Source organism: Pezoporus occidentalis, unplaced genomic scaffold, assembly GCF_034315485.1.
Source record: "Pezoporus occidentalis ecotype Australia unplaced genomic scaffold, CSIRO_AGI_Poc_V1 ctg1, whole genome shotgun sequence".
Taxonomy (NCBI): Eukaryota; Metazoa; Chordata; class Aves; order Psittaciformes; family Psittacidae; genus Pezoporus; species Pezoporus occidentalis.
In genome coordinates, this window is record NW_026912778.1 from 287722 (window position 1) to 304435 (window position 16714).

The following is a 16714-nucleotide window of genomic DNA, read 5'->3' on the forward strand; positions in this document are numbered from 1 at the left end:
GTTGCCAGAATTTATACTGGTTACTCCTTTTCTCATTCCCTTGTATATGGAAAATTTTTATTACTCATTCCTTTGAAAGAAAGCTATTTATCACTTTTGCCCCACAATCTTCTCTTAGTTTTACAGGTCATGTATAATTCTTTCCATTTCTCTTAATGGACCATATTTTCTATGTTAATTTATTGTTCTTGCTATCATTTCCTGAGCCAATTCCAAGTGGTCTTCATGCTTCTTGAAGAGTGGTACTCAGTACGTAATACAATGGATTCTATGGAATGGAAGGATTCCATGTCATATAGAAAGTTTCCATTTAAAATTTCCAGTATAAAATTTGCTCTTTTCACAGTTTTGCCTGTTGTTGCTTAAACATGTTATTTTTGAATAACTGAAAAATCCAGGTGATTTCTAAAGAATTTCTTATTTGCTAGTTTGGTTATCGCAACCAGCATTCAAGAGTGCTACTGTTTGCATTACTGAAGCTGCACATTATTTATTTCAGTGATTAAGATAGTTCTGAATTCCAGCCCCCATCTAACAACATGCTGTTCACCATCCAGGCTGTTCATTTGTCAATTTAAGTAGTGTACAACCTATTCCATCACGCAAGTCATTAATGATAATACTGAATAGGATGAGCTTAGCAAATTTTTATTAGCGTTTGCCCTGAACCAGCCCTTTGAACTCCCTAGCCAGCTGTACCATGGAGCAGACAGTAGAACAAGTTGAGCCATGGAGGCAAGGGTGTAGCTTATGGCTCCAGATTTTGACTTCACTGTACCTGAAATAACCAGGATTCAGTTCAGGAGAAGAAGAACAACAGCTTTCCTGTACTAAAGAATTGTACCTTGCAATGTGTGGCTTCAAGGCATTAAAAGAGGATAGGTTTGCCTTAGAACAACTCCGTAGCATGTATTCAAGATACGTGATTTTTCCAAAGTTTATAGTTTTGTCTGATATTAACACATTTCATACATGAAAAGAGGAAGTTTTGGCAATAGCAGTGAAAGAACATTTTCTGCATACTTGGAAAATAATTACCAGTCAGAATGTGAGAAAGATAAATTGTTCCTCTGGGACAATTCAAAGAGCAGGCTGCTTCATTGTCAGAGCACAGCTTGCAGGCAACCTGTGAAAGCAGTCAGCATGAGTGCTGGTTGGTATACTTAGAAAATAACAGGTGTAGGATGACCTGGTGGTAATCTAGGAAGAGTTCCTTTTTGAGCACATCTTAGGGTGGGAGATTTTTTACCAACATTAACAGGGTCAGATACTGTGCAATGTGAAAGGAATCCTGCTGCATTACGCTGAGCCAGAAATGATAGACAGTGGGGCAAGGGTATTGTGCTGGGATGTGTGAAACATAAATGGAAGTTAAAGGTATGGTGGGAAGTGATGACAGATTTCTTTGTGTTTAAGTAGAAAAAATACAATTAAAATAAAAACAAATTAAGATCTTTGCAGCGCTATCTCTTCTCTTTGTAGCTTGCAAGACCTTGAGCTCTGTTCCTCCCCCATGTACAAATGTCTGATTGGATTATTAATATTGCATCAACTTCAAGCTTGTTTGTTTTAGCCTTGAGTCACCAAGTTTTAGTTTTTTTCAAAACTGACTGTTAATTTCAAATGCTTGTTAAACAGCAAGTCCAGTTTTGAAAATCACAAAGCACTCACTTGAGCAGAGGACCTGTTTTAGTGCCAAATTTATCTTCCTCTCTTCTTTTTATGTGTCTTTATTCACCTATCTCTTGTTATTTTATTACACTGGCTGGGGAAGTAATTTGGTTCAGTGCTTGAACAGCAGCCTACGCAGTGAGGGTTTGACTCATGCTGTGCAACTTGAGTTGTACCTTTTCAACCAAAACATGACAATAGCTTCTGTAGTGCATTTCACTATTATAGTTGCGCGTTTGGTGTCTAAACATTTTTAATCGCTATGATTTTATGGAACTAACAATGCTTACATCTATACATTGAAAAGATACTTACCTTTTGAATGCTTCATCTCAAAAATGTCACAACAGAATCTGCACAAGTGCAGAAGAGGGTGACTGGGACTATAAAGGTATAGCACAGTTATTTGTCATAAGATCGTAAGCCATGACTTAGTACCAAGCAGAAATGAAAATTACTTGATTACTTGGCAGAAAGTTTGAAACTAGCACAGGGAAATACTCTTTCATCTGATATGCACTTTTATTATGGAAGTCATTGCTGCAGACTGTGGATTCACAGAAGGGTAATTAAGTGCAAGGACCTGGGTATCTTAGGAAGTCCTGGGCTATCAATACTGGAAAGTTAAATGGATATACCAGAAAAATTATCTCATTGTAAACTTGTTTTCAGGTTGGTGGGGTTTGTTTTGTTTTTTTTTCTTTTAAATGTTTGATTGTTTGTTTTGTTCCAACACCTCTTCCAAGAAATCTGCTACTTTCTAGTAGAATCTCCTCAGCATGGCATGACCTACTAGGATCTTTTATCAAACTCACTGATGCCACTGTTTTGTAGGTAGAAGCCGTCTGTGCTGGATAACTCCTAGTCTAATTCTGGTACAAGCGTTGGGAAGCTCCAAGCGTCACTTGTTTGTAGCCAGAAGGTCTCCGAGCACTTTGTTCAAGTTAATGAACCCTGCAAAAACACATTGATCTGTGATGATTTTGTAATCAGAATGAGATTTTGAGCAGAAGAATTGGTGGCACCATCCAAACCATCTGTGTGTGCCTTGGTCTTCTTTTTTCCTCCATAAGTGATTTCATATGGGATAACTTGAGATTTGGCTTAGGTGAACAAGTCGCTTCTAATTTAATCACTTCTAATCCAACATTTGTTGGATTCATGACAATGCATAGGGGGTCACTCTTACTTACCTGTCCTCATCAGACTAATATTTTAGACATAAAGCCCCACACAATAAGAACATGCAGGCTCTTGACCCCACCTGTAACTACAAAATACGTTATTGGCTACCTCCACCTTTCATCAAACCTTGCCTTGGCCAGGCTTAGAAGGAGGCTCCATTTTTGCATGTATGAATGAATCGCTTCTCTCTATGTAAGTCCAGTTTGTATCCGTACTGCAACCCTGTTGCAGCTGAGATGAGAGAAACTAGCTCAGCCACCCCATGTCCATCTGGTTGAGGCGAGGTAAACAGAAAGGGGAGGAGGGTGGATTAAGAAGGGTGCTTAACAATTCACATGCTGGTCATGAAGGCCATGACAGTTCATTTGAAGGCCCCAAAGTGCAGTTCTGTGAAGCCGTGATTTTTTTTTTCTGCTGTGTTTGTCTTGTATTCAGCCCAGTCATGAAACAGAGCATTCTCACTGTCTGCTGAAGGTCAGAATTCTCTTGATAGGTTTCTGGGATGAGCAGAAGTTTTTCTGTCTGACTTTCATACTTTAGAAGTAAATAAACAAATAACTAAAAACTCAAGGCCACATACACACACTCCTGGTCTTCATGGCTTTGCTCAGCCATTCACAACACGAACAGCAAGTTGTGTGTGCGTTCATGCTGAACAGTCAGAATCACATCTGCTTCTATGTGATTTTGAGTGTTCAGCATGAGGAAGGGAAATGACAGTGCATTCTGAGAAACAAAAGTAATACTGTCAATTAAAATGAAGGTTGTGTTTTGCTTTCAGATGTATTCACACGGAAGAGCTTTTTGCGTCAAGACTCATTTATGGTAATGCTAGTATAAAGAGATGGCAAAGCAGCTGTAAAATCTCTGCCAGAGCATAAAGGCTTCTCTCAAAAATCAGGTCCCTACACTGAGTCCCAAATTTGAGCAGCATGGCAGAAGCAGATTCATTTCTAAGGGTCTCACAGCCATGCCAGTGTTTAAGGCTCTGAGCTGACCCAAAACTGAAGGCTCTTTTAATCTGCATTGTCATCTACACTGCTAACAGACAGTTTCATGATTTTGTAGTACAAGTCACTTTTTAAACATTTTTTTTAGTACCAAGTTCATTACAGACTTGTGAAGCCTTGCTGAGATCAGGTGAAGGCTGCCACTAAGATGAATGAATGATAGTTCCGTATTGTCTGTGTTTTATTTCAGGGGTTTTCAAGTCCTCACTAAGACCTTTTCTTCCACTGGTCTTGTATGGTTTGAGATCTGTTGTAGCGGAATAGTTTAGTTAGAGAGCAGAACTCAGCTAGTGTGAGATTAAATTTCCCTGAATGGTGTCAAGGATGGTATTATCCATAATATCACACAGCTGTTCTGGAAACAGTCAGTCTACAGAGCTTGCTCTCGGTAGATATGAGGTGCAGGTAGGAGTTATAAGCTTTAAGTCCCATACTTGTTTTTGCTTCCCTCTATAAGACATGAATCTGGTGGTCTCATTTGGTTTGCTTGTTTTTGAAGTGAGGCAGGGATAGGTAAGGCTTTTGTTCAACAAATTAACATGAAGCTGCTCCCAACATTTCTAGTTTTCAAAAGGAAACATGGACTGTTAAATTACCATTAAATTCTGCAGTGCAGTATCAGATCATACTGACTGAATTTATGTACATTTTAGATTGAACATTTATTTCAGTTGAGGTTACATATGAGAGAGAAAAGAACAAATTATTTCTGGTTTGTGTGCAGAATTGGAGAGTTCATATACTTTCCCTGATAAACATAGATTTGCATTTAATGCACAGAATATAGTCTGATGTTCATTATACAAATATATACAAAGTATAGAGTATATATTTTAAAAGCTAAAAGCTTTCTAAAACAAATTTACTATGTAGTCTTTTTTCTTAAACACATATTTGGTTTTTGCTTTCCATAAAAACCCAGAGCTTGAGCTTACCATCTTCATTCTGAATTGCTTATGAAAGTAACAGCTTTCTTACTTTTAATTATCTCTGCCATAAAAAGGAATTATTAAATTACTGGAGCTTTTCTAGGACCTGAGTGAATATTTTGATAAGTGTTTCATGTATTGACAGCACTGCAAAAAATATTTTTGTTTCTTATTTTAAATCAAAGCATGATGTTGTACAAACATGGTTAGAGGAATGTATTTATGGCCCAAGTGTGGGCTTGAAACAAATGGTTCATGTTACTTTCCCCAATGTCTTTGCAATTTTCTGATGATTTGGAGAATCATATTTTTTAATTCTCTCATGTAAACCTTAAGGTTCTTGGTTGCTAGTGAATTACAAGAGAAACTGATGGAAAACAGATGTTGGTAAGGACTCAGACACACTTGGGAATGTTTTCTGTGCAGGAGGATCCTGTATAGCAAGGCTTTCTAACGGCACCAGCTCAAGAGGGTTGAACTGGAGAAAGTGAACATGGTCATCGAGCAAGAATGATGAGATGTGAATGCAGATGCAGGTGGATTTGGATTGTCAAGTTTCACAAGAGTTACTAGGCTGGTGGTTTCTAGAATGGAGGCACTTTGGGACCAATCAGCTATCACACACCTAACCAGAGTTTGAACATGTTGGAAATACTGGAAATAACTTTCTAAATTGTTGTAGTCTGGATGATTTGATTGACTGAAACTCATCTGCTGCTGAATCAGAGGGAGGAGTATAGTGCTTGGTTCAGACAGTATCCTCAGCTAGATTTTGAGGGAATTTGGTAACCCTGAACCAATTGAGGGTAGTATTACTTCCCAAACAGGGAGTTAATATTTTGTTAAGCACAGAGTTTAAAAGGTCTCTGATATTTCAAAATCCTTTGCCTGCTGGGTAGACAATGTAAAGGTTGCATTTCAGAGACCATTGCTCTGGAAGTTTATTATTCTCTGTATCCCACAGAAGAAACTAAAACTCCACAAGAAAATGGATGATAACTTCTTTGGTGAGGTTAAGAGTTTGATGTTTTTCAACTACTCTTATTTTTATTAGGTTCATACTCTTTCGTTGCTTGTGCCATGAGAAAAGGTAACAAAAATTCTGATTTCACTGTGGAGGCTCAGATTGGATGTTTCAGGTGAAGGTATATAGAAATGACAAGATAAACATTACTTGTCCATGTCTTTGATGTCTGTGCATGTGAGAGGTACCAGCATGTACATCAAGCTTCTTGAGTGCAAATGGGATAGTGAAAAGCACAGTTTTCAACATTTATTTCTGATGTATATCCCAGTGCATGGTCTTCATTTTCATCTCTACTCGCCTGCATCCTGAGCGGATGTGTAGATGTGTGTGGTGAGAGGATTATTTTCCTCTGACAAGTTTCATATCCTGAAGGAGGATCACCTTGACCTTGCCTGATGGGTTGCCTCAGTGGAGTCCTACTTGTGGCTCAGCTTAGTTTTAAGCTAATATTTGTACAGCCTGACGTACGGCATCTGGCTGAGCAGGGTACATATTCCATCACCCACATACTGCGTATGATTCTTTTAATGAGCCAAGTCATTCTAGTCACTCTGAAGTGACTAGAACTACTGAAACTGCCACAGTCACTGCTAAGGAGAACAAGTCTTGCAGAGAGCAAACGGTCTCGGGTCGTGGGGGCCCTGCAGCTTTGTTTGCAGTAAAACTGAGCATTAACTTTTTTTCAGAGAAGGCTAGCAGGCAGGGAAGAAGTGCACACTGGTTGTATGTTACATCATTGTGTGTTAACCTGATGAATAAATAGAATTGAGTAACATTTGTCAATAAGAGAAACTTTTGCATGAGGAAATAAGATCAGGAAATTGCCATGAGTTAAACAACTGGAAAACCAGCATGAGATGGACATGATTAGTTTTAGTGCTTTTACTTAATCTGTGTGCATTTTTTGAAAGTATATGTATCACTTGAAATCTCTTACAATCATTATTCAGTCTAACATTCTGCTTCCTCTTCCCTTTCCTTTTCCATGTTTCACTTTTTAAACTTAAAAGTACCTTGATATCTTGATACAAGGTTCTGCAATTAAAAACTTACTTTAATGATTCGAACATTTATTAAATATTGCCTTTTTCTCACATACGCACCTCTCATTAACTTACCCCAAACACCAGCCTTAATCTTCAAAGAAGCAACTGGTGGAAAATGTGCAGTAAAAAGCACGTAAAGCATGTGCCACAGGACACAGCAAGTATACCAGGCATTCTTGGTTTGACTGGTTGAAAAAAATCCAAACCAAACCTGGAAAGCCAACAACACGTGAACTTACTGACCTTTGTGTTGTGATAGTTTCTGGAATTACTGAATAGCGGGGATAGGTTGAGGAGAGTTTAGGGGCTGGCTTAGGCAGTGAAGTAAGGTTACATATAAGGCAGCTGCAGTGAGTTGGGAACACTAACGGAGTACGTTTACCAGTGCGCAGCTCAGCGAGTTTCAATCCTGGAATCATGAGCGGGTGCCCCTTCGCAGGGAACAGTTACCTGTGAGTCCCTCATCCCTCTGTTTTGCTTCATAACATCAGTTCAAACAGTAGAATGTTGATGTAAAATATGAAAACTCAGAGAGAAATTAACGACTGTCAACAAATAGACAACTGTAGCTACTGCTAAAGGAAAAGGTTGTCTGAACACTTGTTATTTGATGAAGTAGATGTAATGCTACCAGCTGTTAGTGAGACAAGAGGTATTTCAGGTGTACTGGTTTTTGCCTGCTTTAGTGGTTTGGTTTCTCAAAACAAAGCATTTGAATTATAGATACATCTGTTAGTAAAGAGGCAGGTATATTGATAGCTATTTAATTAAATAGTTTACATATTTACTTAATTTTCTTCTTAGATTTAATTTAAACAAACTGTCTTTGGAGGATGAAAAAGATGACAAATCACAAGAAGGAATAAATAAAGCCAGCAAAGGTGGACTTGTCTATGGAGAATACCTACAAGTAAGTTTTTCATGTTTACTGCCCTGGTCGCTCTTAAGACTTGAGCCAGGATGTGTGACTGATGCTTCTCCTACCAGTCAGACACTATGACAGGTCTACAAGTGCCCTTCATCTGCCTGTCTCTATGTGCAGTCATGGGCACAGGTGCCTTTCTCAGCTGAGATGGGGCTGGTGGACTGCGTCTGGCTTCTCAAACTGCAGGGAACCTGGATATTTTTTGTGGGGGTGAAGGGAGTGGTGTAGGGAATTACTTACATTGGTAAGCCTAAACTGTGAAGTGGTGACCACAGAAGTCTTTCTTTGGTCTGACAACCACCACTTGGCAATTTCTCCATGTCAGCAGGCTGTGTGCAACTTTCCCGAATTATTGCATGAAAGCCTAAAACATTTGGCTGGAAAAATATATTGCAGAGATCAAGGGGGTAGGATGATGACTGGGACATACACAAGCAAAAAACCCAACCAACCAAAACCAAAAAAAACCCAAAACCCAACCAAACAACCAAACAAAAAAATGACACGGCTAGAAGTAATTGAGAAAAAAGTGAAAATAAAATGCTGTAAGTAATAAAAGAATATGGAGTGGGACTTTTTAGTGACATTGTGAACTAAGTGGGATTACTCTGTGCTTGTGAACACAAGATTGATTTGTTAACATATGATATGGAATCTTGCAAAGATTTCTTTTAAAACAACTATGATCAGACTGTAAACTTGACTCAGTAAAAAAATTGGTAATGCCAGAAATTTAACAGCTAGTAGAGCCTCAAATCAGAGCTCTTGTGCAGATTATTGTATGATAACACAGAATTATAGTATAGGAACTCCTTGCCATGAAACATGACAGCATAGATGGTAAGGTTTGGAAAACAAGCTGGATATTTCGTTTTCTCTTTTTTCATAATTAAAAATATCATTAAAATGATTTTTCAAACTTTATTACTTGATGTACCTGAATGGTCCATTTTAGGCAAGATTTTTTTAAAAAGTAAAAGTGCCACCTGGGACCATTTAGTCTAACTTCTCATACCTCATAGCAGTCTTCCAGTATCTGAAGGGGCCTACAAGGATGCTAGAGAGGGACTCTCCATCAGAGATTGTAGTGATGGGACAAGAGTTAATGGATCCAAACTTAGGGGAAGTTCAGGTTAGATATAAGGAAGAAGTTCTTTACTGTGAGGGTGGTGAGGCACTGGAATGGGTTGCCCAAGGAAGTTGTGAATGCTCCATCCCTGGCAGCATTCAAGGCCAGGCTGGACAGAGCCCTTTGGACGACATGCTCTATTGTGAGGCATCCCTGCCCGTGGCAGGGGGACTGGAACTAAATGATCTTAAGGTCCTTTCCAACCCTAACTATTCTATGATTCTATGAGTCCGATACATATTTGATATCCTTAAATATTAGCTCTACACAGTAGAATTACCATTGCTAATAGCAGCATTGAGAGCTTTACAGAAAAGTCTTACCTTTCTTTATTTTTAAGCTGAACAAAATATTGAATGCTCAAGAACTTCAGAGTGAGAAGAAAGGAAAACAGATCCATGATGAGCATCTTTTCATTGTAACACATCAAGGTAAGTGGTTGGAAGTATTTCATTGCTGGTGGTTGACCAACATGGAATACAAAGTTTGTTTTCATTTGAGACACAATCAACGCAATTGCTCTGTATTTGTATTTGTATATGTCCCTGTATAATTTGTAAGGCTGTAATCAACTCTATGCTTATGAAGCCATAAGTCTAATTTTTAGACTGAGTAAACCACAATTTGAATGATTCTGTTTCTAGAGAAATTAAGGTAGCAAAATTCATTCACCATCTGAGTAATAGACTTCTATGGAGTTTATTGTAGTCAAATTTGTGCATTGGCTCTGAAACTTCAATTCAGTTCTAACCATCTGGAGTCTGTTTAGAAGACAGCACACTGGTTAGGTGCTCCTTAATACATGTATTTTGCAGGCCCTCACCTAATGCTATTTTCCTGTTATTAACAGAAAACATGTAGATGACATAAAGATTGTAAGCAGCTCTGGAGTTAACTTTTAGTGGATCAGATCTAGATTTTCTGTTTCTTCCTTTTGTAATGAACATCCTGTACATCAAATATCTACAGTGTAAAAGACACTTTAGAAATTCTGTCAACATTTTCAAGATGATTGTCTCCTGTAATAGTTTAGGTAAAGGACAGCATCCTGTAACAGGTAATGCATTTATGTATCAGCATCTTTTTGTATACCAGCAGTGTAAATGCAGGCTATTCATTTCAAATCAAAATGTAAGATGCTATGAAGAAAAAAAGCAAAATAATGTTGAAGTTAATGCTAATGATGCCTTTCTCTTTGTAGCTTATGAACTTTGGTTTAAGCAGATTCTATGGGAAATGGACTCCGTGAGGGTTATCTTTCAAAATGGCCAGGTAAGTTAAAGGCAAATATTAATTTTGGCAAAATGCAGCCCTCTCTTTCTCTTGCCTCCTGCCTTTCAGACTGATAGATTTGGGTTTACTAAAGCAACGTGCTCTTTTTAAAAACAGCATCACAAACACCCTAATGAAATTTAGCAGAGTGGCTCTTAGATCCTGATAGAACAGGTGTTTGATCAGCAAAACCTTATTTCCTCCTGAAGTCTGCCTTTTGTGCAGATCACTCTTCAGGACCAATTTCATTGGCCAGAAGGCTCTTATACTCTCCTACTTGTACTGGATAACAGCAGAAACAACTTGAGAATATTCTACTGAAGAAAAGGCATGCTCAGAGGCAAAACTGAAAACCAGAGGGCTCCCAGGTATCTTTATGCTGAAAAGTCATTTCTGTCTTTGTTCAGTTTTTTGATGTCTACACACTATATCCTTCCATACAATATCTGCTATACAAAAGGGAAACTGTTTTCGGTAGTTGTATATTTTAATTCTATCAGAAAAGCAATACTAAAAATTACAGCATACAATTTTATGAGAATTTCTGAAAATTACAAGTATAACAGGAATATTTTGAACATTTCTAAAAATATTTCCAAAGCTACACACACGACATAATAATGGATAACAAAGGAAAAGTTCTGCCTGACACTGCATCCACATAAAAAAGCTGACTGCATGTAATTTGAGAAATACGTTAAATAACATCAAAAGCATGTGTATACGAAGAAAATTTGAAACTAGACATGACTGAAAGAAGGAACACTTTTATCATAATGTCCAATGAAAGTGTTCTCTGTTGTCCTCCACGTTCATAATTTTGTTGGCTTTTTAGTTGAATGTTGTATCAAATTCTAGCTGACAAAACCCAGTTCTTAAGCAGAATAATTTTTCATTATTTATTTGTTTTAAAAACAAAACTTTGTTTACAATCAGAATTTGAAATGTCAATGCTAAGGTTAAGTATGCAGCCAGGCGATTAAGGAAATGCTTATCATCTTTCATTTTTGTAGCTTGATATTTAATGGTTTCATGCCCAGGGCATAGAGAGAAGTTTAATCCCATTGAAACTAATAGGAATTTTAGCAGACTCCCCTTCAGGCAAAGTGTTCAACCTAGCCAGAAGAGAGCTTCTCTGTTTTCCATTTAATATTTTATATTTCTCACCAGATGCAGTCATCTCTGTTTTCCTCTGCTTGCTAATGCATGTCTCTAATGAATATCTTTTTAGATGTGCTCTCCCGATGTACCTCTCAAATTATTCTGATTCTCAACTGTTAAATACTTTCCACATCTGCCTTATGATTTGTTCCTTCACAATAATAGAAATGATTGTAGAAGTAATTATAATAGAAAGCATGATTATATTTTATCATGTACCATTAAAACTGAATTCTAGTAATTGGAAATGATCATGATATAAATTATTTCAGTCTGCAGTTTAATTTCTTGTGGTGACTTCTATCTGAGTCAAAAAGGGTAGAAAAGAAAAAAACCCAAACTATATGTTTGGCATAGTTGTAACATCAATCTGAGAAAAACACTTCAATCTTTGAAAATTATAGTTTCGGGTTTCAGTTAAAACCAGAGCTCTCTATTCAAGATGAGAACCTGCTGCTATGGATTTCACATAGAAAAGACTTAGGAACTATAGTGCTGTACAACAGTGAAAAGACCTGAAATAAATAGGTAGGATATGAAGAAAATACCACTCTGTCTGATTATGATATTTATGTTTTCTACAGGTAAGAGATGAGAGGAACATGCTGAAGGTTATTACTAGAATAAATAGAATTTCAATGATTCTGAAATTACTTGTGGAACAGTTCTCAGTTTTGGAAACTATGACTGCATTGGACTTCTTCGATTTCAGGTAAATACTTGGTATTCCTCCATAGTAATCCATGAACCGATAATTCCCATCCTTGGAGCTCATGGTAAATTTTTAATGGTCCTTAGCTAAAAATTTTGCTTTTCTTGGAAATGTAAACCGGCTGTATCACCCAGCACACTACAGCAGGGGCAATCCATGGGCTAATTGTCTGTTTTGATGCATTCTTGTTTCTGCTTTTCAACCACATACTGTCATTTGATAAGCAAACATAAGATCAAATCAATTATCTGTTTCTGCCAGATCTTGTACTTGCAATGCAAAGTACGTTACAATCTAGCACTGTGGGATTTCAGATTACTTTTATTAATTGTTATTTCAGCATGGTCACACAATTTAACTCTGAAAGAATCCTGTTAATGAAACAAAATGCAGTAAATGTTCTTCTGAACATTAGTCTGTTGTGTACATAGCAATTATTCTGTATAACAAGCCTATTTAAAATGCATTCATTGGCACTTTAATGATGTGAAAATTTCTGTAGTAGTCATTTGTGGTGAAGCTACTTATTCTGTCTGGAAAGGAAAATATGTTCACTAATGTTTTCTCCTGTGCATCACACAAAGCTGCCAATTTAAAACACAGTACAAACATAAGTGTGTCCATATATCTGTGTATGCATAAACTATATATATATATAAAACTAGAATATGTTATACATGCATTGTAGTTGCATTATAAAATAGGTTTTCTCCTAATTGAAATCATATAAAAATGCTCAGATTTACCCTAACTATCCTATATCTATTCAATATTCTTCAAATCTGAAGTATGTTTTCTTGTTTTGTTGAGAAACAGAGAACTCCATCATTTTTAAATAATATCCTCTCTTTTTGTATCTTTTTTTTCTTCTGTTCCCCAAGATACTACCTAAGCCCAGCCTCAGGTTTTCAGAGCCTGCAGTTCCGCTTGCTAGAGAACAAAATTGGTGTTCCCCAAAGTCTGAGAGTCCCCTATAACAGAAGGCATTATCGTGATAACTTCAAGGGACAGGATTATGAACTGCTGCTTCAATCAGAGCAAGAACCAACACTGCTGCAACTTGTGGAGGTAGCAATGTCTGGTTTAGACCTTCCTTTTTTTTACCCCCACCTCCCAAGAATGTCCTTCATTGGTGCCAGTGACAAATTCTTCTTTCTTGAGAGAAGCAAGCATGCTGGCAATTTCCCAGTCAGTTTCTTGGATTCTTACCAAATTTTATATGAAAGAGAGTTAGTCGTTAGTAAACCAACTGATTTTTCACAGCATTTCCTCTTGTCTGCAAAGTCTGATTCTTAAACTTGTAAATTGCATTGTGGAAGTATGAGCTAAGAATATAAATGTACTGTTTCATTCACACCATAAACCTTTTTTAGAAAAAAACTTTAAAAGTATCTCCATTATTAGGAATGGCTGAGAGGTTAAAACAAGAAAAGGAAAAATAAAAACTCAGAATGGAAATGAGAAAAGACATTTAACAAATGGTTCATTATCACTTGCCTTGTTTTAATCACTTTGTCTCAGAGCTATCAATGACTCAGTAATTTCTCTCCTCATTTTCACACACAAACTTACATAACTTTATAAAGAATAATGCAATATAAACCTCAATAAAAGAATCCAATCTTATTAGCCCTAGCCATTTGACTAATGGCACCTAATGCAGAATATATAAGAAATTTCTCTAGCTTTCTTTTCATTTGTCAAGACTTCATGTTCTTGTATCTTTGAGATGAAGAGTGATCTCTAAAGAGAGTTTGACCTTAAAGGTTCCTAATTTTTCCCCTCCAAATTTCATTCCCATTATTAAAAGAAAATCAAAGAAAAAGCTTTGTTAACTGCCAAGTAAATTTCTGTCTTGCATCATCACATATTATGGTGGAAGTTAATGACAAGACTGCTTAATCAATATTCAGGTTGTCTGACATGATAGAAACTGGTTGTTGTCACCTTCCTTCTGAGATTTATTTTTACAATTATCCTATATATGGAGAATAAGGTTGTTATCTTGTATCTACACGGAAGCTGGTTTTAAAGATAGTGAGACAGCTTTTGTCTTCCAATACTAGTCACTTCACCTGGAACCCATCAGTGTGTTTGCACGGCACTATTATGTAGGTATAAATCATCTACGTGGATATGCTAACTGAAGCAATAAGCACCTCAATGGGATATTAAACCTGAACAACTGCAGCAGCATGATTTATGCTGCTGCAACTTGCGATTGTAAGGTAATGTACTTACATTATTAATGTTTGAGCATGTTATTATCGTTATTGTTGTTATTACTAAAGGCGTGGCTGGAAAGAACTCCAGGACTTGATGCTGAAGGATTTGATTTCTGGGGACAATTTGAAGTGAATGTTTTAAAAGGTCTAGAAGAGGAATTTACCTTGTTGCAGGTATGGAGTATACTCTTGATCTAGCTGTAAGCAAAGGCAGCGGGCAAATTGACATCCTGACATAATTTTGACTTTATGCTCATTTGCTTCACTTAATCAGCAAGAAGTGAAAAAAGCGCATTTTTTTTTTTTCCCCAGGAAATCTGAATAAGTTTGTAATTTGACATCTAAGACAGTTTAAAGTATGTGATACATGTATGATTTTGATTGCAAAAGGAAAAGGATAGTATCAACAGAAGGACTGAAATTGATTTTACTGAAACTACAACTTCGCCTTTAGTTAGCACTTGCATCTACAGTTGAGGGTAAACATGAAGTTTGAGGCCCTGAATTGTGAGTATGGAGTGTCACTATAAACACCCCATTTCTGTTTAACAGTATGTGGCAATTTGTTGCTATGTGATTGTTCGAATTACACTAGCAAATTAGCAAAAGAAAATCCCCAAAATACTGTAAGACCTGTAGTTTTAAGTAGATTTTTAATGGTAAAAAAAAAAGGCATAACATAAGAATTAGTCAATTTTCTATGAATTTCTGTTATCTAAACCTTTTTATTTACAATTTTCTTACTCATAGCTGTTCAAGGTTGTCTTCTTTTTGCCTTGAAGATTAAGTGTTTTTAAGGCCTCTAGACCCAAATAAAAGTGATAAGCTGCCAGTTTGTTTGAACATTCATTAATGTGAATTGTGCTGATGGATATTTAATAGTACTTTTGTCGTAATTGTGTATCTTAAAGGACAGTGACTCAGCAATTCATCTATCTTGTTTGAAAATACAGCTCTTACTTTTTTTATATGAACTTAGGGTATTTATGATGAAAATAGCGGTTACATTATGGGTTATTCAAGTGCTTAATTTTCCCTATTGAATTCTAAAATCAGTTTTTGTTTTAAATATCAAAGGCCAAACCAGAATCAGAAGAAAAAGATGATGAATTATCTGAATTCCAAAAACAGAAAGATGTATTACTTTCATTATTTGATGAAAAACGCCACGAACACCTGCTTAGTAAAGGTAGATTTCATTAATGTGCACTTTCAGGTTTTTTATACATGATCTATATAAACACGTAACAGCATTAAATTTGCAGGAGAATCAGTAACATACTAAGGATGCTCGTATTTTGCAGGAGAAAGACGACTGTCTTATAAAGCACTGAAGGGTGCCCTAATGATCTACTTCTACAGGTAAAGGTAGAAGGTGTATCGTTAATACTTACTGGCAGGAGGGAAAGTGAAGGTTAAGGAGAGCAGCACAGATTTATTTAGGTTGCAAAAGGCCTTGGAAAGTACGCTTATACAACCCTCCACAAAACCCAGCTTGAAGGTCAGGTTGGCCTGCTAAGGGCTGAGTCCAGTTGAGTTTTGAGTATCTATTCAAGGATGTAGATTGGCCTCTTTGGGCATCTGGTTCGTGTCTGTCCAGCTGCTGCTCCTCAGAGTGTAACAGGCAAATGCCTTGTTCAGACCATTCTACAAATTGTCCTAAGAAGAGTTATTTTCCAAGTATGGGGGAAAATGCAGATTCAGGCTTCTATGGCAGAAGCCCTTCTTAGAGCATCTAGTGACATTTCCATACCAATTTCGGAAAAAGATATATGTTATGTCATTATTGTACACTGGTGAAGTGCTACTTTGAAAAATACAGCATATCGTAAGAGGTCCCACTGTCTTCTCTTTCATTTTCCAAGGGAGGAGCCTCGTTTTCAAGTTCCCTTTCAGCTTCTTACTTCCCTTATGGATATCGATGTGCTCATGACCAAATGGAGATGTAAGTTCCACTGTCTGACTGTGACGCTCCTTCTTTTAGATGAAAGTAAACTGCCCTGTTTTACCCTCTTTTAGACAGGTTATGCCCAGAGTTTTAGAACCGAACTGAGTTCATCCTTTAGGAATGACTAGGTTTTTTTATACTTCATCCAAGAGGAAAGATGAACAGCTTCTTCTGTGATCATTAGATACATAGGTACAGCTGTCACTTCTATGACATGCTATAAGTGAACAATTCTATTTAAATGGCAGGTATATGTTTTGTGATGTCTCCCAAAATGTGACCATGTCATTTCATAATAGAATCATAGAATGGTTTGGGTTGGAAGAGATGTTAAAGGTCATCTAGTTCCAATCTCCCTACCATGACTGGGGATACCTTTCACTAGACCAGGTTGCCCAAAGCCCTATCCAAACTCACAAAGACCTCATATGCAAACCTTTTTTCTGCTCCTTCTCTATCTAGACACCCAGAAAT

General features: G+C 37.0%; 2 protein-coding genes across 4 annotated transcripts in view; one reads left to right on the plus strand and one right to left on the minus strand.

Annotated features, from left to right (window-relative positions):
- ASIC5 (acid sensing ion channel subunit family member 5) overlaps nt 1-7141 on the minus strand; it is a 28249-nt gene extending 21108 nt beyond the window's left edge. The window contains exon 1 of the mRNA XM_062607074.1: nt 6941-7141. Within this exon, the coding sequence (XP_062463058.1) occupies nt 6941-7010 (70 nt within the window). The 5' untranslated portion in view covers nt 7011-7141. The remainder of the gene's footprint in view (nt 1-6940) is intronic.
- TDO2 (tryptophan 2,3-dioxygenase) overlaps nt 1-16714 on the plus strand; it is a 68245-nt gene that overhangs the window by 49252 nt on the left and 2279 nt on the right. For 2 of the 3 annotated variants that reach the window (XM_062607192.1, XM_062607348.1), the window contains exons 1-10: nt 7207-7320; nt 7673-7778; nt 9263-9353; nt 10124-10194; nt 11940-12067; nt 12949-13135; nt 14359-14466; nt 15370-15481; nt 15597-15654; nt 16158-16237. In XM_062607192.1, the coding sequence (XP_062463176.1) occupies nt 7286-7320; nt 7673-7778; nt 9263-9353; nt 10124-10194; nt 11940-12067; nt 12949-13135; nt 14359-14466; nt 15370-15481; nt 15597-15654; nt 16158-16237 (976 nt within the window). In that variant the 5' untranslated portion in view covers nt 7207-7285. Of the gene's footprint in view, nt 1-7206; nt 7321-7672; nt 7779-9262; nt 9354-10123; nt 10195-11939; nt 12068-12948; nt 13136-14358; nt 14467-15369; nt 15482-15596; nt 15655-16157; nt 16238-16714 lie in introns of those variants that run through there. The other variant, XM_062607277.1, reaches the window with a different exon arrangement.